We start from the raw sequence: 22714 nt of genomic DNA, 5'->3' as shown, positions 1-22714 counted from the left end.
AAGACTGCTTCGAAGTGAGGAGCAGTGGGGACGAGGAGAAAGCCATTTCTTTCAGACGCAGGTCTTGAGCTGATGGCCTCGTTTGCTCGTGGGCGTTTACCACCTTGTGATGCCCTCTTTGGTAATCTGTTTGCTCGTGTAGCGAGTGCCCATAAATCCAATCCACGTTAAAGGATGACGCTCAAAAGGGTCCGCGTAGATGCCGTGCACAACCTGTTCGTACCGCTATCACCTGACCACCTCTCAGCTCGGTGGATTTTGTTTGACATCAATACGTGCATTCAAGATGCTCGATTACAGGCTTAAGCCTATAATGAGTTGGACAGTAAACCCAAGAACAAAAGAAGAACGCCCCCCCCCCCATAAATGAGGTGCATGCCACTAAAATGGTGGTGTCTGGAATGGATCTATTCATTTTGACCTTTCAGGTTTCCCCTTGGTGAAACATTTGTGCATCATTATGACAGCTCTGGTAAGGTGACTTGTCAGTAATACGTGCTTACATAGCTGGGCTTAAATCTAATTGGCTTTTAGCGTTAATTATTCATAACTTAATGCACTTAAGCACTTTAAATTTCGCTTGCACCTGAATCCCTGCCAAAGTGGTGTGATGTGGGTTATTTTCTGTTTCTTGTACCCTGGAAGGTATTTGTTTAGAGTAATACGTTTCATTTTAATTTCATAAAGTACACGTAAATTAAAGTGATAGTGGCCTTTTTTTTATCATTGCCAGTGCATAATGTGCCGCTGTAATTGTAACCGCTATTGTTACGAATATTTTTATGCTTTTTTCACTTGAGTGCCGTCGTACATCGTCAAAATAAAAGTGTTGTGCATTCACACCAAACAATTAACCTTGTGTTAGACGAGGTCATTGGTTGGAAAATTGATTTTGCAAAATACGTGTGATTTTAAAACTAAAATGACATGTTACACATACAGTCCTTCCTGTGCCTGGAATGGGTGTTTGACCATTAATAATAACCCACAAATGCATGAAACCTGAGCACTGGCTATTTGTGCCTTTGAGTATAACCAAATTGTGTTTACGGTCAGTCTTTAACCTTTAAAGAAGTACTTTAAGGCTGCCTTTTATAAACTCTCGTGCTGTCGTGTAAATGCACAAGTTAATCTCGAGAGAACGAACTTAAAATTACTAATGTGGCTAAATAAGTTGCGCTGGTACTGTTATCTTGTTGCATGTGCCTGCTGAGTGGTATTATTTTTTTGAGAGCGATGGGGGGCATGTGGAGAAACTGGCCAGAGATGAGTTATTTATCCCGCCACGTAGGAGCTTGCAACAACGTGCTGCTGAGTCTGCGAGAATCTCACTGCTCGGATAACGTGCCGACATACAGACATCAAACAGACTCCAGCCGGCACACTGTGCAGGGCAATTAATTCATCTGTTGATTTGATGCTGCATGAGTGAGTTAGAAAGTGTGTTAGTGATCTAATATGTAAATAGTACATGTAGACGTGAAAAAGGTAAAGATGCGGCACTGCAATTTCTTACACCGCTTCTAGTGGCATGGCCTCCACTAGAAAGAGCTGTAGAGAGAGCCTTTCTATATGGTAATTTGGCCTACTTCAAACTGGACGAACGTCTTGGAAGAGGTAGGAGTTTACCCATACTTTACCTTACCACATGCCTTCTACCGAATGATTAACTGTGATGTACCCATTTACACTACTTGGTGGACAGAGGCTGGTGGGAGGGGGGGAGATAAAAAAAAAGCCAATTGTTTCAATTGCTGCGCCAGGAGATCAAATCAAGCGAGCGACCTCTGAGTTGCAAGGGCAGTTGCCTGCAGTATTCGTGCACACGCACTTATGTTTTATGTTAGGGAGCGGCAGCGTAGGGGTTAGCGCACTGCCCGATGAGCCCAGCAACCTGAGTTCGATTCCCAGCCACGGCTCACGTCAGTAGCGTGTGATCTCTAATCCCGGGCCAGGCCCCCCCCCCCCGCCATGTTCTACAATCTGCACTGACCATTTTGCTAAAGTATGGTTCACAACCACATGGCTGACATTGGTGGAGGCCCATCATCCAGCTGTGTATTGGCAAAAGGCTATAAATAATACATAATCTTTTATGTAGTATGTATGATTGTGTGCGTCCTTTAAAATTGAGCCACCTAATTCTCAGTGGTTCAAATGCGAGTATGGACTTAATATAAAAAATACATTAATTTATAATTTGAAATCACAAATGCAGATGGGGACGTTTTAATATACAAGTTATAACATGTTTGCCTGAGTAAAGCTTGTCATGCGGATCTGATAGCGAGATTTTTTTTCTCATCTGCTTGTAGTTTAATTAGAATGTGTTTAACTTGTTAAAATAGGAAATGAAAACATGAGCGAATCTCACAGTGAACATAAGAATTGCATAATTACTGAGATGCGCCCATCTGTTATTTAGCGACAAGCTGGCACCCCATCCAGTGAAAAAAACATGGGTTTGATAATCACTTGCCTTGCCACTTGTCGTATGTCTTGGAAATAATTGGTTTTTAAATGCCAAATGTTACATTAATTTGCAATGCATATTAAATAAGGGTATTCTAAAGCTGCCTAGAATTAATAAAAGACACACGTAGTGTGTTATGCTGGTTAGCGTGGGGTTGAGAGAGTAAGACAGGCGATCCGAATATTGTGGTTTAAATCTTAGCCCGGTTGGACTCGGCATATCAATCCTGTGTAGATAAAATGAGTAAAATCTATTTCTGTCGTCAACCAGTTGCTTTCTGGGAGATAACATTTCCCTGCCATAGTAATGTAGTATTTCCATCATTGTTTCATGGCGATAAACAGGAGCTGAGGACTGGTCTACTGTCACTTGTTAATAATGGTAATACGAAAAGACTTGGGCAAATGCTCTCTGCCCCTTGCAAATGGTAAAACTGTTGACCACAGTGAATACCTTTTAAGTGTCGTCTTTATCACATTGTGCAATAGAAGTCATAGGATTGTATTCATATTCAGCTTAATTTTTTCCATTTTTATTTGAGCTTGTTGTGCACTATTTATAAATGTTTCAGCGTCACTCGCAGTTTAAAGGGGCTATTGTAACAAAAAAAACATCATTCCTCTAGTCCTCTAAATCCCAATTTGTATTTCTCAGCTTTGTCTGATACATTATTTTACGTACGTACGTATGTACGTTGAACTTCTTTCGCACCGTACGCAGCCGACCGTGCTCATCGGAGGTGCGACACCTGAGATGCAGTGCAGCGAGCACACGCTTTCTCTGGCACGCGTTAAGTCCATTAACAAAGCTGTACTCGTGCTGGATTTTGCTCGAGCACCTCTGCTTAGCCAAGGGTCAGTTATAACTTGAGCACACTCTCTTGGGGCTGCTACCAAAACAACCGCTGGAAAACAGCACCTCGTTTGTGCCCATTCCGTGCGGTGCAGGAGGAGTAGGAAGAAGGATGTAATTCTGTCTATCCAACCTCTTTTGCAGTAATAGAACAGTCTCGTCCTCCTTTCAACGTTCTTGCTATTCGTTGTTAATGTATGTCTTTTCAATTTTACTCCACACTCTTAAATTGATATTGCCTCTTTGTACGATTTTTTTTCACTCAAATTGAATGTTCTGGTGTGTGTGCCAGCTTTGAGTTTCACTTGCACGTTTGTGGCATGTCCTTCAGTCTGTCCCTGCAGAACCATTCCGTTTCCTTGACCGTAATGTTCAATATGTGGATCTGCCAAAATCATTAGCCTAACGTGGGATTTAGTCACTTCAGCAAGTCTGCAACCCTGGCCAAAGTAAACCGTCGGTTTGTATTGATGGATAAAGTTAGTCTTCATTTATTATTCAGGGAATTGAGCTTAGTTTCGCAACCAAATGCTCAGAGAATAGGTATATGAAAGCAAAAACATTTTGTGCCAGACGCCAGTAACCCATATCACGGGTACAATTTGATATCCATCCCAATGGGCCACTCCTTAGCCAAGCATCATCCACCATCCGCTACAGTTCCAGTGGCAAGTGCAAAATTAAACGGTGGAATGCACCCTGTATTTAATCTGAGCATTATTATTTCTTAAAAACTGCCTTGCATCTCTAACGACTGCTGAAAGTTTTTATGGTCTGTTATCAAGACACACCAGCAAACACATGATCCCTACGAAATAGGTATTTTATTTCTTCCCATCGGCTGTGTTTTTTCAAGCTACGTCATTCTTGAGCTTAGTCTATTGTATTTAACTCAGCAGCAGTGTTTTTTTTTTACACGTTAATCTGTTTAATGAAAGTTCGTGGTTTTAAGACAGAAATACACAATTCTCAGTAGATTAGGTTAAAGTTAACACTGAGAGGCCTTGTGGGTTTGGCGGTTTGACTGGGACAGTGCTTGATTGAAGGCGTGTACCCAGCTGCCGCGAAAGCGTCGGTTTTTTTGCCCCGAGGCCCCTTGGGGCATTGTCCGTCACGTCGCTGAAACGACCCTCGTTCTACGTGCGGTTAATGAAAAGCGGCTGCCCCTCTAAAGTGCCCCGGGGGGGGGGGGAGCTCGCAGATGACGCCGGGTTACGCCGCGCCAACCCTGCGGCTTCTCTTCTCCGCCCCGCGCGCACAACTCTCTCTCCACTCTCTGGAGGGCCGCTCGGGCACTGTGTCCAGGCTCGCTGAATTTCTAAACACGCAGGTTTAGGTGGCGTGGCTGTATATCTCTCCTGAGCGATCAAGGAGGCGGTGTCGATGCATTGTTCACCGCAGAGATTTTATAGCCGTGCCTTTGATACTGCTGGGATGTGGCCAGCTAAAGCGTGCCATGAAAATTGGCCGCTGAGAGGATGTGTCAAGAGGCACCACCGTGTAGTTTGCTGTAACGCATTGTTCTCTAAAAACATAGTTTAAGCTGCATATATTATATATATTCCATTGTGTGGGGGCGTCATGACAGCGTATTGACGTGGCGCCTGTCTTTAATATAGAAAAGGGTTGGTGGGTAGTAAGCCCAGAAGCCTCTGGAATGGGTGGTAGTGTCCTGTAATGCAGCGTTCTTTTGAAGACGACTGCTCTGAGGAGACCTCCGAGGCCTCAGGGGGCCTGTGCTCCTGCTGTGGCCTGCTGTTCCTGATGCCGCTGTTCTGGGCAGCCTGCAGTGTGGGCCCACGTGGCTGTACTGAAAGGTACCGAACTCGCACCGCTTTGCACGCTTTGATTTAAAAAGAAAAATAGCAGCAACAACAACAACAACAACCTTGTTGTTGCGTTGAGTTAACTCATTTTACTCTGTTTTAAGCTTCAGAATGAAAATGGTATCGCCAGCAGCGGATGATGACAAAACATTGTTTCATCAAAATGTGACGTTTGCTTCTTTAAAATTTGTAGCTGGGTGAGCAATCAGAATTGTGTGTGTCTTTCATCATATCCCATGAATTTACTTGTTAACCTGCCAACATGTCGTGCAGTCTTCATGTGATGCCTCTGCGCGGTGAAGAAAGAGGTTATGTCTCGCCATGCTGTTGCCTCGTGTTTGAGGGGCGTGTTAACGCTAGGACTTGTGCGTGCACGTTTTGGTCTCGTGTGCACATTCACAAGCTTTTGTGCACATGTGCAGAGAGGATTCAACATCGCTTCTAAAATGAGTTTGGTACCAGAGGCAATAGACGAAACACCCTGCTGGACATCAGCGCCTACTGTATTAAACCATAACTGTCCAATCCTTGCGTTACCAGATACTGAGAGTGCAGCATTTCCAATAAATCAATAGTATATTTAAGAGCGTTTAGAGGCCACTGTATAGCTTGGGGTTTGTTATACCAAACTGGCGCAAAATCCTTGGGGCGGTAATGGTGATGAAAGCTGAGTTGTAGACTTCGCAAATAATTTCCTCTGCCACCAGAGATGAAGTTTTATCAAAACTCTCAGATTAATATTGAGAAATAGTTTGCAGATCTATTTCTGTGCCTAAAACATATACGCATTTGAACCTTATGGCACGACCCCGGGGTCCCGAATAAACGGAAGTCAAAATAGTAATTAATTAATAACATTTTGCCGACTCTGTCCCACCGCGCACATAAACGTTGCGACCCACCAGAAATCAATCCTCTCGTTCTTCACCAAGCACCCGTCGTTGCCAAATTGCCGTAGTCATAAACAAAACTTTGAAACTTTGATTAGCGCATTGTGTAGAGCTCGTCGAGAGGAATAGATTGCCGTATCGTTCGCATTCAACAGACGTAAAATCATGTCGCAATGCAGTTTATGCGAGAGCTGGGGGCTTATGGGACCCCGGGGTCACACCATAAGGTTCATTTGACGTTATCCTCTTTGAATCCTAATTTTAATTTTGTGACCACATGGTATTCCTGAAAGCAGGCAGTGATGACGGATCAAGCGGTTTTAGGCACGGGGCGGGGGGTGGATGGTGGTTTAGGGAATAAAGGCAACGCACGCTTATTAATTCAGACTGTATTGAATATCGTTATTAACATTCGTGTAAATTGCCTAGGTGTCCGCTGGCAAAATACATTATGTACCCAAGAGGGTGTCCCACCTGGTTAAATAAAAGACCAAACTGCCTGCCTGTTCAGCCGCCCGCTGTGAAAAAGAGGTGTGAGAATACCGTGAGCGCTGCTCATGCTCTCAAACCCGACGTTAAGTGCAGCAGCAGAAGCCGCAGCAGCAACAGCACAGGATGCTTTTGTAACAGCAGTGATCGTAGAGGCTGGGCATGCGATCGCACGGTTGTGGGGGAGCCACCCCCGCGTACAGCCCCCAAGGTAGGTGCAAGGCTCTCCTAAGAATTCTGCAGCACCCTGTGTTAAGGCCAACTCCCTCCAAAGCCCTGCAGGTGCATGACTTGCCTGCATGCATGCCTGCATGCGTGCCTGCGTGTGCACGTGCCACAAATGTAACGTATAGCGTCAAAGCCCCCTGTTTACCTTGCTTTACGAAGGTTCTCTGGGTTTTAATTATTTGTGGTTGCTGGTGTTTCCTCCTTGTCTTGAGTTTAATTTGTTTTGCGGGTTGGTAATGTGGGTGTGTGGATTCCACACGTGTTTTTTGTCACAGTGTTAATGCATCATGCGGTTAAAAATAGTTTTTGTTTTTCGAAGATGTTGAGGGCACTTAAATGCCTCGACAGCTTTACAGAGGATTTGTTGGAGCTGATGTCTGTTATGATGTAAGCATTGTTGACTGCAAGGGAGTATATTTAGGGAGGTTGTTTTGCATGGGATGGAACATTGACACATTGGCGCGAACGATGTTATGATCCCAGCTACCCGAGGTTAGTTTTCGGCCAACAGCAGTGGCGAATGATGTTTGAATCGGTCCTGGACCCCCTTCACTAACCTGCACTTGCTAGTGTGGAGAAGTATGATCAAACAAACTCCGTGATTGGCACAGTGTAAGGGAGGCCTTCATCCAGCAGTGTAGTGGCAAACGACTGTGAAGCATTATGCGTGTCATTTTATATCTGCTCTATTATTCACTTAACACAGTATTACAGTGGCACTTGCAGTGTATATTTGTTCATACTTGTTTTTGTAAGCAACTAATGTAGTGTTTAATTACGTGGTACTGTGCCAGTTGTATAAACATTATCTGCCGTGATTGATGCCTGTGGTGTAGATGGGTGCTGAATACAGATATGAACAGCTGTGGGTGCCTTACTTTGCTAAAAATGTCATCTGTGAGTGCATACTGAAGGCTATGCATGCTACCATGGTTCATGTGTACAAGCACTCCCCACACTTGGGGAATTACATTGCCTTGCGAATATCGGGTAAACAAATCCCCGAGCAATCATTGTAAGTCTGGGATATTGCATATGCCAACCATTTGTTTTTGTGTCGTATCTTGAATTTAACGGGGTGAACACAACGTCGTGGTAAACGTGTTGCATTGGTTTATGGAGCGCATTACGTTTGTTTAATCCGTCACGTGTTAAAGCTCGGTCAAGGAAAATTAACGGCAAGTGTGATTTACTTTGCAACGAGCAGTTTTCTTCTTTGTCATCAGCATGTTCATTGAAACGTAATGCATACATATTTTTTTCCCCGTTTATTTTTCTTGTGTTTACAATTAACTCGTGTGTCAACAACTTTCCAAACAGAGGAAACTGTAATCGGAGCCGATAACTCCACTCCAAATGATGGGATGGCATCAGAATTGTTGTTTGCCTTTTTTTGAGGCCACCTGTCTGCTCGCGTTAACATTCACACGCGGCTCGCCCGGGACCTCGGAGGCAGCAGTGAGGGCCGAGCAGCCGCACGGAGGTCAAACCGCAGCGTCGTCTGGAGACAGCGTCGGCAATCAAAGCGATTTCTGTTGACCTTTGATGGACGTGCAATGCGCCAGATCCACCTTCGTTAACGGCTCGTGCCGAACACGACAACGTGACCAGCCTGCTGCAGAAAACATCCTTCATGCGTTAGTGCGCGTTCTGAGGGTGCCGATCGGACCGTAAGTGGCCTCGGTATTAACCTCTTCTGTTCTGTTCTTTTTCCGCCCGCTGTCGTCACTGTCGTGCGCGTGTGCAGTGCCTCATCGCGAGTTGTAAAGAACGTGGGCGATCAGCTGAATAGGATGAGCCTTCACGGGACTGGCAACGTGGGTGCCAACGGCAGTGGCGGAGCTGGCGGAGGCGGTGGGAACGGGTCGGAGCGTTCGAGAGACCGCTGCCGCTCCAGCGACCGCTCACGCGACTCCTCCCACGAGCGTGCCGAGGGGCAGCTCACGCCCTGCATCCGCAACGTGACGTCGCCCACCCGCCAGCGCCCGCCCGGTAGGTGCTCGCTTGATCCTGCGCGGTCGATTGACCACCGCCGCACCCAAGTCGCTCACTCCGATGTCGGTCGGTTCGTCGATTCGCTCGTTTGTTTGGCTTCTGCCGGCTGCGGTGGCTGAGCAAGGGCATTGGCACCTCGCGTAACATATCAAAGGCTTACACGGGCACCCGAACGGCTCTGTTAAATAATGCAGTACAGGATTGTGGTAAGCTGCAGGGAGGTGCTGCATGCGGACTTAAGTTAACTAGAGGGCCCATTCATTTGTCATATGTGCACGATCTATTTTTCTTCTAGATTTGAAGCTTTCGTGACTGCAAGGATTCATATTCTTAGGTTTTTTTCGGTAAAGTCACGTAGGTAAAACATATATATGAATAAAAGTAAAATAAAAATTAAATAAAAATCACGACGTTTCGGAAGCAACACAAGCCTCCGTCTTCAGGTGGAACAGTCACACCAAATATGGTGCTTAATTTCATGCGTTGTCGAGCAGACATTATATAATTTCCCACAGGCTACTATTGCTGTCCAGTTTGTCACCTCCAGATAATGGGTTGGTGGTGCTCATCGCCTGAGAATTGCAGTGGTTAAGTGAGTGAAGGAAGCAGCCGGTGATGGCCTTTGGACAATTTGGCAGTCAATGTGCAGGTAGTAGTTTTCCTGAGTTGGGTGGCGGGGGAGTCAACATTGGTGCAATGCAGGAGGCTTGGTGCATCTGCTTTTGGGCTACGGCTAGGAGACTGAAACGATTGGAAGTCATCCTACTCTGCTGTTGACCCATGGAAAGATCCGCATTGTAATTCGATGCTTTTGCACCCCCCTGCCGTACCCCGTCCATGAACATTAGCCTGGCCGTTCCCAAACTGTGAGAGGCAACCTGATTTGGCAAAGCTGTCTCAGTGAGGTTTTTCTGGGTCACTGGGGCTGTGTGTAATGCACCGTTGGTCTTGCCGAGGACATTGGACGCGATAAAAACCACAGCAGATTAATCTATGGCTTAATCCCCACATTTGAATGTACGCTTACATGAAAATACCATTACATTGTCACCAAACAACTTGAAAAGTAGTGTTATAGAGTAATGTTAATGTATTTAATAATATGTTCTAGCAACACATTTGTAAATAATGTTTTATAAATGTTTACTGCAACAAACAATCGCATCTAAATAACACCTGTGTAATTTGTTGTTCAAAATAATTTGAATTCTTTAATAGATTGTAGTAGTCTGCATTAGGACGAGTCACCATTGATTGATCGTACCACATTAACGTGACTTCATGGCCACTCTGAGAAGCAGTTTTACTGAAAATCCTCGTTGTTAATGCCCTCTTCGGCTTCATCATGCTCACTGCAGCCCCACGCCGTTCTGTCGTCTAATATAGTAACCCAAAATCTCGTCCACCACATCAGTGATGCGGCATATTTCAAATTCACCCTGGTGTGCGTCCACAACAACGGTGACTCAAACGAAGATGACAAAGAACAGCGGTTGAGCATATTGAATGCGAAACCAAACGGCACTGGATCATTCGACCGACAACAGAGAGCGGTGGTAAAATTGAAGAGGGAATGGACACAGCCGTGTTTCACGCCTGATTTACCGCGGCGCTGCCCAGCGTCACGTCTGGCCAGAAAAGATCAGTCGGACTCCTAGGCACCCGAGTCAGATTTACACTCAAAAGCCAATTTTTTTTTTTAGCACCCCAGCCTCCCAAGGAAAGAAAAAGACCAAAATGGTCGGTGTGACGCATTTGTAACTAGCGGGAATCTTTAAAAAAAAAAAATGTTCATGCAGTAATAACGTGCATTGCCGGGGCCCGCTGGCTGGGAGTGTCGCTTTGGCGATGAGCGATTCCTGAGCCTTCGCCAATAACAGGGTCAGCCGCGTGAAGCCCATTTCCATGCATGGCGTGGCGGCGGCGGTGGTGGCGGCTACGGCTGCAACGGCAGTCTGGCACAGTTTCGCTATTAATCATCACCATCGTCTGAGAAGTTCCGTAAGCATTCGTCCAGCCAAAACCAATTAAAATCAACCTCACGTAATTTTTGTGGCTGTATCCTCATGTTCAATAGGTTCTCTCAGTTGGCCGTTTGTAATTTCGATTTTCCTCATTTTATGTGCACAGTTTTTTTTTTTGGAGAACGCTATCAATATTTAATGCCGCTGCTTTGGTTCCCCGATTGCATTCACGGCAGGAGTCTGGTTAATGCCATTGCGCTTTTTTTGGTCTTAGCTGCTGATTACATTGCACGTTGATGGTAACACGTGTTTATAATCTAATTTCGTACAGTTTATGTACAAGAGGGAAAAGAAATGCTTTACAAGCTTGCTTAGTTGACAGGTCTTGGTTTTGTGATTCTACTAAAGTTGATGGAATTGCTTTAACAGTAGCTACGACCATCCCGTCTACTACGTGAGGCAGCTGATTATAGGTTTTATCAAACCCTTTGCTCTAAATGCCCCCGCGTTCAGTGTCTCTTAGGGCAAGCCGTGGGTGGAGGGTAAATGAGCACTGCAGTCCTTGCATCCCACACCTTCAAGCGCCCCTTTATCAGCGAGGCTTCACCACACATGTGCACACAATGCCGTGCAATATTTTAACCAGGGTATAATAGACATTGTGCATGTTAATTGTTGGCAGGGGGGGGGATAGTACCATGGGCTGGATGTGAGAGTCGTGGTAGCTGCTTCCTTGCCCTCCAAAAAGGTGCGGCATTTTGGAGCTGTGTTTATGAAAACCTAGCCAAGGTGAATTAATATTCCGTTTTGTTGATTAAATAACACTGTCTCGGGACACTGCATTACATTCCTCGTTGTTTTTATGTAAGTGGTGATGCTGATGATGCATTTGTGCTGGCGCCGTCACTAGGGGCTCCGTATTTACGTTCGTCTCTTGTATTAATAATTTATGCATGAGCATCGCCACTGAGATTTCCTGCAGATAGAGCAACACTGCCATCTGAAGCTTTGGAAATATTTTAACATGATTACTTTTAAAAATGTAAATGAAGAACAACGATTTAAATCCATAAGAGGTTTTTTTGGGTGAATCTAAATTTGTGTCTTTAACCCGCCACCAGCCGACACAGACAATTAGTAAGGTTTGTCACGTAAACAAAACGTGCCAATTCGTTACTAGTACAGCGCACATTTGTGTGTTGGAGAGTAAACCCACAACATTTACTATTCGAGTTGACGTTTTGCTAGTAATGATAATTAGCATCATCGGGCAACAGCCTGGTTGGTCGCGAAAGTCTACATGTTAAACTATTTAAATGCTGTTGAAATGTCCGTGTATTTTGCCTTAATTACATTTCAGATTTTGTTGAATTCGGAGAAACTACATTTTCGGGAATTATTATTTACGCATAATCATTTGGAAAACATGATTAGCACTGCTTTGCATCTAGTATAACAAAGCAAGCTACTTGGCATGAACGAGTACAATGTCATATAGAGACTTGTGTATGTGAAACACCAGCATTTATGTACTCCCATTCACTTATTGACAAACCCTGCTGCTGTTTAAACGTAAAGGAGGATAACACAGATTTCTTCCTAGGCTGTTTTTCAGGCTGCCTGCCACATTTTGTTTCCTTAATGAGAAAAAAGCCTTTTCAATCTTGGTTGGCCAACTCCATCTTAGTACTCTAGTGACACCAGTACATTGCAATTGAAAAACAGAGACAAGTAATATCACTATCGTGCCACAATGGATTCAACCTTGGCACATATCTACAGAATAAGACCTGTTTTAGTTTTAATACAATATCTCTTTTAGACGGGCACCTGCTCACATGTAAAGAAGCCACCTCCAACAGACGTTCCGTAGCTCAAGGCCACTTCAAATGATTGTGTGAAAACATTCCAGGGGGCCTCTGCTCCCCCCCCCCATCGCCCGCATCAGCCGTGAGCTTAAAGGGAGGTGTGCGTGTCTGCGTTGGTGTCAGATCGCGGCAGCGGGGACGGCGGGCGAGTGTCGCGGCCGTCGAGCCCGCGGCCGACGCGGGCGTCTCCGCCTTGCACGGCCGGCGGGGCGTGCGGGGCTCGTGCCAAGGAGGACATGGTGGTGATGTCTTTGGAGAGCCACAAGGAGGGCGGTGGTATCATCATCGGCGGCGGTATCAGCGGCGGCATCTGCGGCCCCAGCATGGGCCTGGGCCTGGGCCGGAGCGTGCGCGGTCACGAGCGGGTGACGCTCATCGTGGACAGCACGCGGTTCGTGGTTGACCCGGGAATCTTCACGGCGCACCCCAACACAATGCTGGGCAGGTGAGCGTGGTTATAGGGGTGACGTTGGGTCCAGCTGCGAATCATTTTTAATGCAGAACTGCAAGTGAATGCGACGTTATATTGTATTTTAAATTTCGATTTAAAGCTTTCGTGACTGCATGGATTCATATTCTTGGTTCTTTTGGTAAAATCACGTAGAAGGAAAATAATAAAATAATAAAAATTAAACATAAGAAAATTCTCACGACGTTTCGGCCACAACGCAAGCAGCCGTCCTCAGGTGAAAAACAGGGCTGTCGGAAAGACAGCGTCTTAATGAACCAATATATTGTATCACACTATGTCCTGCGTCAGTATGTAAGCATGAGCTGAATCTGATTTTCTTCCGTTGGCATGAGTAAACTGTTTTGTATGTTTTGAGCAGTGCCATGTCTTCAAAATACTGCCACGTGCTCATTGCCCAATACCTTAACTTAATTTGTATTGTTTATTTGGTTCTCAGCTACATATTTTAAAATATCATGTACGAAGAAGATATTATCGGTTGAGTTCACAGTTTTGTGCATGTGGAAATTAATTGGGTTCTTGTAAGCAATTTAAAAGTTTAATGGAAAACTTAAGAAACACTAATTTCTTAAATTGTCTTCCGCAGTGCTCTGTGAATTATCATTTGACATGTACAACAAATGTTGAAGTAGTAGTTGCGCAGTCGCATTGTTGTGCGTAGATTTTACAGAGAAAGCAAATCTGATCATTTACATCCTGATTAAAAGCGAGTGAATGAGGACAATGTGCATGTTCCTTCGAGGAATTTCACGACACTACGGAATCGACATGAGAGTAATTGCTATGAAACCTTGTTCACATCGGTTGCATTCGTTATTCATGAGCTTTCTTTTAAAATCCTTTATATTAAGTTCACTTGCTTGCTTGCGCGCTTACGACCGTGCAAATCTTTCGGTCGTTTTTTAACCCACTTCCCGTGATCGTTGTGCGTGACAATTTATTTTCATGAAAAAAATTTCAAAAATTTGACACTTTTAGGGAAAAAAAATTATATTTAATTACCAATTGCTTAATGGTGGCAGGCAATCATCTGACCCATAGGTGGCAGCCATCTCAAGCCAGAGGAGGAGAGGACTCTAGCCGCCACGCATATAAAGGATTTATAGTGAAAAACATTGTTTTTACGGGTTAATTTTTTACTGAGGCGAGGTGGCAGTGGGATTTGACTTGTGCTACTTTAACGTGTGCAGTGATAGAAGAAAAACATGTTTTTTTGGCACTGGTTGGTGCCTTATCCGAGTACTTTTTGCACACTTTTCCCTGGGTGATGGGAAAATAATTGCCTCGCATCTCTCTGGACAGGTGAGAAGTCACTGACTTACCTGCTGTTCTCTGTGCTCAGTGCATTTTTATTAGAACGTGTGGCTGTGACGCTTGCAAGGACTGTTTTGGCTGCTTTCTTGTCCCCAAAAATACCTTGCACTAGCGGGAAACTGCAACCAAGAGCAACACCTTTTGACAGTTTCGCCTTCGCAAATAGTCCATAATATGAAAGAGAATGGAATATTCTCGGTGTCGGCATTGGTTTTACGAAAAGTGTAGTTGTCTGGATAAAATTAGATTTTCCTTTCAGAGATACTGTGAAACAGTTGTAAAGTGGGAAGATATTGCATGCATCTTTGAATATTGAACTTATTTCTCACCGTATGTAGCCAACCGTGAAAATCGGAGGTGTAGGAAAAAGACAAACTGATTATTGAGGATTTGTATACTGCTTATATTGCATTGTTAGAGGTATGTCGATGCATTGATTAAATCATTAATGTTGATTCTTAAGATGATGCATTCGCACATGTGGGAATATATATTTTTTTCAATTGCCATGAGTTGTATGGAACGGGTTCTAACCCCCGCAGGCACAAGTGGCCACTGAATGTTCTAACGTTTAATAAAGTAATCTACTCATGCAAATTATAATTCGGGATCGTAACAATTGTTGGTGAGTCATTGCACCTCTAATATTCGATATTTATGAACAGTTAGATTGCTCGTGAAGTAAAACAAATTGCAGATGGAGGGCCAGGCATACACAGTGATACTAAGGGTACATCGCACACACGACCTCAGACAGAAGCCTGAAGCCATTAATTCTTCCGTGTGCAATAACGACCCGCTCTCTGTGTTTTGTTGATGTTTTATTTTCCAGGATGTTTGGCTCTGGACGGGAGTATAACTTCACGCGGCCGAACGACAAAGGGGAATACGATGTCGCAGAAGGGATCAGCTCCACAGTCTTCAGAGCAATCCTGGTGAGAGAGAGAGAGAGTGGTATCGGACTGGCAGGCAGCGAGCACAATTCACGCTAATGTCTTTTAGATTAACCAACATGAAGTAGCGCAGCGTAGCGTGAGTGTGTGTGCATGGTAGATTGCCTTATAAATCTTTCCCATAACTCACCAGATTTTGCCAATATCAACAGACGTGATTTGCCTTTGTAGTTCGTAAAATGCAGAGAGATTATTATTTTCCTTCCATTTTTTTTTCTCTCGTAGAACGCTTTCAGCCAAATTAAATTTCGTTGGAATTACAATTCCGTCGCGTCAGCCCTTGCACAAGCTGCGTAAATCTGCTGGCTGAGGTGCAGCGTTCGCAAGTATTCTGGTGGTAACTGTGTTATGTTCTTGAGAGCTGAGTTTTAGCTTTGAACACGAGTTGTTTGTCATGGGTGTCAGGAGGAGCTGCGCCTGGTACGAGTCAGCGACACAACAACCTCTTCTTTGAGTCCAGTGTTATCCTCTTTCTGTCTGCATGCCTTCCTTTGATTTATATCGGACCTGGCTGCACGAGTTAAGCTCCATAGTCTCGGCTCATTATTCACACCGTATTCTTGCCCGAGTAATAAGAGTTTGTTGGCACTGATATTAGGAAGCCACTGGAGCCATGCACTTTTAAATCTAGATTGAAAACACATTTCTTTGGAACTGCTTTTTGTGTTTAGTTTTTGTTGTCCTTCCCCCGCATCTCCGATTAGCGCAGTTGGCTACACAAGGTGTGAAAGAAGTTCAACATACATACATACTACAAGAACAATATCTCTTGCAAAGGCAGACATTTGGTTTTAACAGCATTCAGGAGGTACTCAAGAGACGATGAGTTGTTGGGCTTCATCCCACAGAGGAAGCAGACATGTGTAGAATCATATTTTTCCTTGTTTTTGTTTTCAAGTGACATTGTTGGAACTGCAAGAACAATATCGATGCAAAAATGGCCACACTTGGTACATTGCTTCTCCATATACTTACACGTTTACAAATAAAAACCGCCTGTGACAGAGAAAGTACATCGCCTTTACTTTCAGCAGCTGTTTGTATATTCTGAATATCCTGAAAGCGGTAAGTCTCAACTTCAAACAAAACACTAGGTTTTTTTTTCCCCCTGGCGGAAATTTCCATCGCTTTTCGGGCCTGTCAAAGCGCATGTTGACACCCTCCCTCACCGGAGGCCTCTCAGTGCTTTCATGCCTTGCTGCCCAGGATGAGTGATAAAGATGTAGACCCCAGCACTAAGGATAGCCCAGTCTAGAGGTTTTCTGTCTTGGAGGATTCGGCTTCAAGGAAATTCAAACCTCGTGTCCTGCTCTTTGTGAGTGCAATGCATCACTGTACTAGGAGTATGGATGAATGTGGAAGGTTTGCAGAGGCGTGGAATAGAAAGAATGTTTTTTTTAAGTAGACCATGTGGCAAATTAACCACACTTTATTTAGAATGTTCTGTATGAGAGAGAATGACCTAAATGTGGTGTGCACAACATTTCAAGACCAACCGTTTTGTATGTTTGGGCTGCCCTGGTTCACAATAACCCCTGAATGTTTTCCTTCCAGTTGGTGAATGTCAACCAGAGTTTTATTTCTTGAATAAATTGTGGGGTTGCATGATAGTTTCTTGGGGGGTTGAATGTTTGCTAAACGTCTGGAGCTGGAAACTAGAAAACTACTTTTATTTTCTTAAGTGGCTTAAGGATGAATTCATGATTAATGTGTGCAGTGCCTTGGCGATAGAATTGAACACCAGCAGATTACTGTGTCGAGGCACGCGACAGAACGTGGTGTTGGTGTTCACGTGCATGCACCGGCTTGCAGTTTGTATCCCCTCGTGACTGACGTATTTTTTTGGTTTAACCTGCGTTGTGGCTATTTGGTATTGCGATGCCGTCCTTGCATCAGAAAAACGTCTCGACAAACAACAGCGGCTCCAAAAACAATCCTGTCACGCGCTGTCCTTGGTATTTGCGCGGCCCATGTAGCTTCACTAAAAACTTTGCACCGGCTCCCCAATAAATCAATAAAAATAATACAAAATCACTATTTTCTGTGGCAACCAAACTCTCTTTCTCTCTCTCTCAAGGTCTCACGCAATAGCTCTCCACCTCTCTTACTCCATTGACCACAGCAAACCGCCGTGCCCTGCCAAGTTCACGTAGAATGATCTGCTCCTCGTACCCAGAGCCAGTTACTGCCTTGATTGAGCGCCGTTTTTCTGTAACTGCACCGGCCATCTGGAACTTTCTCGCGCTGCACACACGCATCAATCCAAGCACGATTCGCCTTCCAAGAAGCTGAAACTCAAGGCTCTCACTTGTTCAGGCTGGCGTACGAGGGACTATGAGCTATGGCTCCATGCCTCTATGATTTAGAAATTTCATGATGCGTCTGATTTGTGAAATGTGTGCCCTCTACATTGTTTATTATTGTTAGCACCCCACCATATTCACACAATCAAAATTGCACACAATTTTAAATTATTATGATGCCTACTGGCATTATTACCTCGCTATAAAAATAAGCCACTGCTATTTTCATTCATTAATTTCACATCCACCCGTGTTTCTTCCAGCTATGTTTTACATCACTAAAAAATAAGCTTTGACGATTCATGGAATGGCTTGCAGCCAATCGTGTATGAAGATTAGGTGGAACTTTGCAACAAATTCTCTCCACGGACTACTTTCCTTCCTCTCAGTGGAACACAAAGTATTTTTAAAGGAATTTATGTCGGCGTGTGCGCGTGTGCACGACGTACGATGAAGTTGTATGTTTCCTTGATGCACGTTAACATTTCTGATTTGTCTTTAATCCCATGTCTTAAAAACAGGATTACTACAAGACTGGAATGATTCGGTGCCCAGATGGGATTTCCATCCCGGAGCTGAGAGAGGCATGCGACTATCTGTGCATCCCCTTCGAGTACAGCACCATCAAGTGCCGCGATCTCAGTGAGTAGTACTGCCCCTACAGTGACATTATCCCAGCCGTGCTGCCCCTTGGAAATAATCCTTCTAGTCGTTTTCTCTCTACGTCCGATTGAAGGTGTACATGTACGGCCCTTTGTTAATTCATTGCCGAGTAAAATCCTCCACCATGGGCTGTAACTTATTTTTATCCATACTTCACAATTCTGGTAAGTGCAGGTGACTGAAAGCAGTGAGCATCGGTGAGATAGCATAGTACAGTAGAGATATGGATTTTGATGCAATTTCCTCTTTTGTTGATAATGTAGCCCAGCTCTTGCAACCGCCAATGGCAGCCTGTTTGTACGTGGTGGTTGCCCATCTAAAGCTCGCCCCGCCTAGCTTCCAAGATCTGACAAAAATCGGTCGCATTCGAGGTGACTTGGTCACAAGCCTATTTAAAGGGACTTGGCAATCGTCATCTCCCCAAACACATCTACAACCGTCGTTGAATAGTTATTGTTTATGAATCAGTATTGTTAATCAGTTTAACATGTAGGCTTTTGCGACTAATAACATCCATAATACAGGTTATTTTTGGTTAGATCGCGTAAATTTATAAAAGTGTCGTTAAACCCGCCACCATCCGACACAGCCAATTAGTAAGGTTTGTTACGGAAACAGAACATGCAAATTTGTTACTAGTGCTCTCCAACACAATGCTGTGCTCTCCAACACACCAGTGTGCTGTACTAGTAACGAATTGGCATGTTCTGTTTACGTGACAAACCTTGCTAATTGGCTGTCGGATGGTGGCGGGTTTAACGACACTTTTATATATTTACGCGATCTCACCCAAAAAGACCTGTATTATGGAGTCTTTTTAATGTTTTAAGAGAAGCAGAGCAGACACTTACGGCTAATAGGCCCTTGGAGCCCTTGACTCTGAACAGATTCTGTCACCAGTAAATTATGGGCTTTGAGGGTGGTGGGCAGAACATTGCAGGCGCCACTGCGTGTGGTGATGCCCAGGGTAAAGTGAAGGCCGTAATTAATGTGCACTACGATGCAGCATTGGCCACCTCCAATTAGCACGGTTGGCGACGTAGGTTGCGAAAGAAGCTCAACATACGGGCCAGAGTCAATGTCTTGCCGTAGCGATATGGAAATGAGAAGCAAATAACAGTTTACTAGCTCATGTTTACATTTCACTTGGTACACAAGTTTTCAAGTCATTGCTTTTCCTTGGTGATACATATACATTTGAGTGTGTATGTATTCCGGTTGAATTAATTTGAGTATATAGCTCTTACATTTATTCAATATCTTAGTACGCTGAAATTTACTGGCCTTCATCATCTTAATTACCAGTGGTGATCAATACTCAATCAATGTTAAATACAAAAAATAGAATATTTCCTATGATCAGTTCACAGTAATAATGGTCCTTTGCTTCATAGTAGAGATGTAATGATTCAACAACTAAAATGTTCTTTGATCATGATAATCGAACTGTGCTTGTAATAATTACTTTTTATTTATGTATTTATACCACTGTTTTCCATAGCTTCATAACACATAGTCCACAAGGGCGTACAAATATTACTGCAGTATATCATTAGTAAGTATGTTGAGGTCTCTTATAAATGAGATTTTATTTTGTCAACGAGTTATCGCCTGGTCCTGAATGGCAAATGTTGAATCAATGCGATTATAACAATGACAGAGGTGGAGCAGTAGTGTACTGATTAGCGCACTGCGCTACAAACCCGGTGACATGCATTCGATTCCCGATCACGGTTAATATCGATGGCAAATCAATTTAGAATCAGTACAACGCTCCTCTCGCCTTAACCAACCCACGCCTGCTCAGCGTGTTCAATTATGCTCACACAACCCCAATGACGTGACATGGCATTGGGAGTCCTTCATCCAGCAGTGGATTGACAGGGGCAATGATTATTATTTTTTGGGGTGGAGGTTATTATAAATCATCATGATGACGATAGCAACAATATAATATGAGTGCATGGTGTGGGCGAGGAGGAACCATCCCTGACGCACGTGTTCTGTTACGCCCCACAGGCGCCCTGATGCACGAGCTGTCCAATGACGGGGCACGGCAGCAGTTTGAGTACTACCTGGAGGAGATGGTGTTGCCGCTGATGGTGGCGAGCGCGCAGGGCGGCGACCGCGAGTGCCACATCGTCGTGCTGACCGACGAGGACGTCGTCGACTGGGACGAGGAGTACCCGCCGCAGATGGGGGAGGAGTACTCGCAGAGTAATGCGCACACCCGAGCGCCCGCGCACACACACACACTGCTCGTTAACGCTTTCCAAACCGAGTATAAAAGTGTCAGTTATGCGGTCGCACTTACATCGGTTCTGTAATGGGGGAGGAGGGCGGGGGGGCTATAAGTCTCCGGAAAGATAATCCAATGCAAAAGAAAATATCGTGTCAAGTTGTTGCAGTTTGGATTATACCCTTATGTAAAACCTGTCAAAGGATTGTTGACATTTTGGCAATAAAGCCAGCACGAAAGGGATTGTCCTTGATGGCCATGTCATTGTTTGACATCATCTCATCATACAGCTTAAAATGAAATTCTGTAATCACTGAAGAATTGATAATTGGTTTTTTACCCTTCTATCTGGCAACAAAACTGACACCTTTTTACAAGGAGTCATGTTTGCATAGACCGCAATACCTGCAGTCATAATACAAACAAAAGAACATAACTCTGATAATGTGCACTGTCCTTGAAGTTGATTGGTCCACACCCGAGACAGCTATCTTAGAGCCTAGTCTCACATGGGTTGGACCAGATGACGCCAAAAGGCGCACAACTCAAAGACAATGCACCATCAGAGTATGAGAGCTCGGGGCAAGCATCTACACTATAGACATTGTAAAAAGGTGTCAGTTTTGTTGCCAGATAGAAGGGTAAAAAAACAATTATCATATTTTTACTGGCAAATGAGGTTCCCATAGTGTAGATGCTTGCCCCGAGCTCTCATACTCTGATGGTGCATTGTCTTTGAGTTGTGCGCCTTTTGGCGTCATCTGGTCCAACCCATGTGAGACTAGGCTCTAAGGAAAGCTGTCTCGGGTGTGGACCAATCAACTTCAAGGACAGTGCACATTATCAGAGTTATGTTCTTTTGTTTGTATTATGACTGCAGGTATTGCGGTCTATGCAAACATGACTCCTTGTAAAAAGGTGTCAGTTTTGTTGCCAGATAGAAGGGTAAAAAACCAATTATCATATTTTTACTGGCAAATGAGGTTCCCATAGTGTAGATGCTTGCCCCGAGCTCTCATACTCTGATGGTGCATTGTCTTTGAGTTGTGCGCCTTTTGGCGTCATCTGGTCCAACCCATGTGAGACTAGGCTCTAAGGAAAGCTGTCTCGGGTGTGGACCAATCAACTTCAAGGACAGTGCACATTATCAGAGTTGTGTTCTTTTGTTTGTATTATGACTGCAGGTATTGCGGTCTATGCAAACATGACTCCTTGTAAAAAGGTGTCAGTTTTGTTGCCAGATAGAAGGGTAAAAAAACAATTATCATATTTTTACTGGCAAATGAGGTTCCCATAGCACTGAAGAATTACTTGCGACTACAAATGCTGGAAAACTAAATCTTTGCAGGCGCATTATTTTTATTCCTCTGTCTGCATTAACCACACCAATCAGTTTCAAAGACAATGCACATACTGTCAGAGCATGTTTTTTTGTTTGCATGTTCACCACAAGTATATGTGGTTGATGCAGACATTATTCCTTGCAACGTTTCAGTTTGGTGTTTTAACATCTTAACACCTGTTTTATTGCCAGAAAGGGGAAAACCCTATTATCATAATTTTATACTGGCAAAGGAGCTCTCATAATATACAGTATTAGCTAATTGTAGTAGTTTGTTCGTGACCAATTGTTCCACCGTTGAACATGTCCACATTCAGCCGTTGCTTGTGACTAAAACGGCAGGAGCAAGAAAAGCACATCTGTAGCTTTCTTAATACACTTATCACTTTTTACATTTGTCACTTTTGACAAATGTTATGTTTTATCTGCATTACTCCTAATCCCTTCATCACAGTTTACCGTCAAACAGAATCTGTCTTCCATTGGCAGACTGCTTTCATTGTAAATCAAAGTTGTGCTTGAATATGAAAAATATATATCTACATTACATGTCACTTATGTCTCACTGGCACCCCCAAGATTGCTGGATATTAATAAGTTGGAAAATCAGGAGCTGCGCTGTCTAAGCAATTATGATGTGTGTTCTTTTATTGCTTTTTGTGTCGGTTTCAGTCATTTACAGCACCAAGCTTTATCGATTCTTCAAGTATATCGAGAACAGGGACGTTGCCAAGTCCGTTTTAAAAGAACGTGGCCTGAAGAAGATTCGACTGGGAATCGAGGGTAAGGAGGAGGATTTTCTTTCGGTCCACTGCTGTCTGTTGTGGTTCTGTCTGCTGCAAC

The 22714-nt window shown here is 44.1% G+C and overlaps 1 protein-coding gene across 2 annotated transcripts in view; it reads left to right on the top strand.

Moving 5' to 3' along the window:
• Window positions 1–22714, top strand: part of BTBD10 (BTB domain containing 10) — a 48389-nt gene that overhangs the window by 21384 nt on the left and 4291 nt on the right. For both annotated transcript variants that reach the window (XM_078859052.1, XM_078859053.1), the window contains 6 exons: window positions 8506–8750; window positions 12709–13030; window positions 15204–15306; window positions 18149–18269; window positions 20310–20507; window positions 22544–22654. In XM_078859052.1, the coding sequence (XP_078715178.1) occupies window positions 8506–8750; window positions 12709–13030; window positions 15204–15306; window positions 18149–18269; window positions 20310–20507; window positions 22544–22654 (1100 nt within the window). The remainder of the gene's footprint in view (window positions 1–8505; window positions 8751–12708; window positions 13031–15203; window positions 15307–18148; window positions 18270–20309; window positions 20508–22543; window positions 22655–22714) is intronic.

The sequence above is a fragment of the Lampetra fluviatilis genome, chromosome 8 (genome assembly GCF_964198595.1).
Source record: "Lampetra fluviatilis chromosome 8, kcLamFluv1.1, whole genome shotgun sequence".
In the NCBI taxonomy this organism is placed as follows: domain Eukaryota; kingdom Metazoa; phylum Chordata; class Hyperoartia; order Petromyzontiformes; family Petromyzontidae; genus Lampetra; species Lampetra fluviatilis.
Note: the sequence above shows the minus strand (reverse complement) of the source record. Positions and strands in the feature narration are given on the sequence as shown.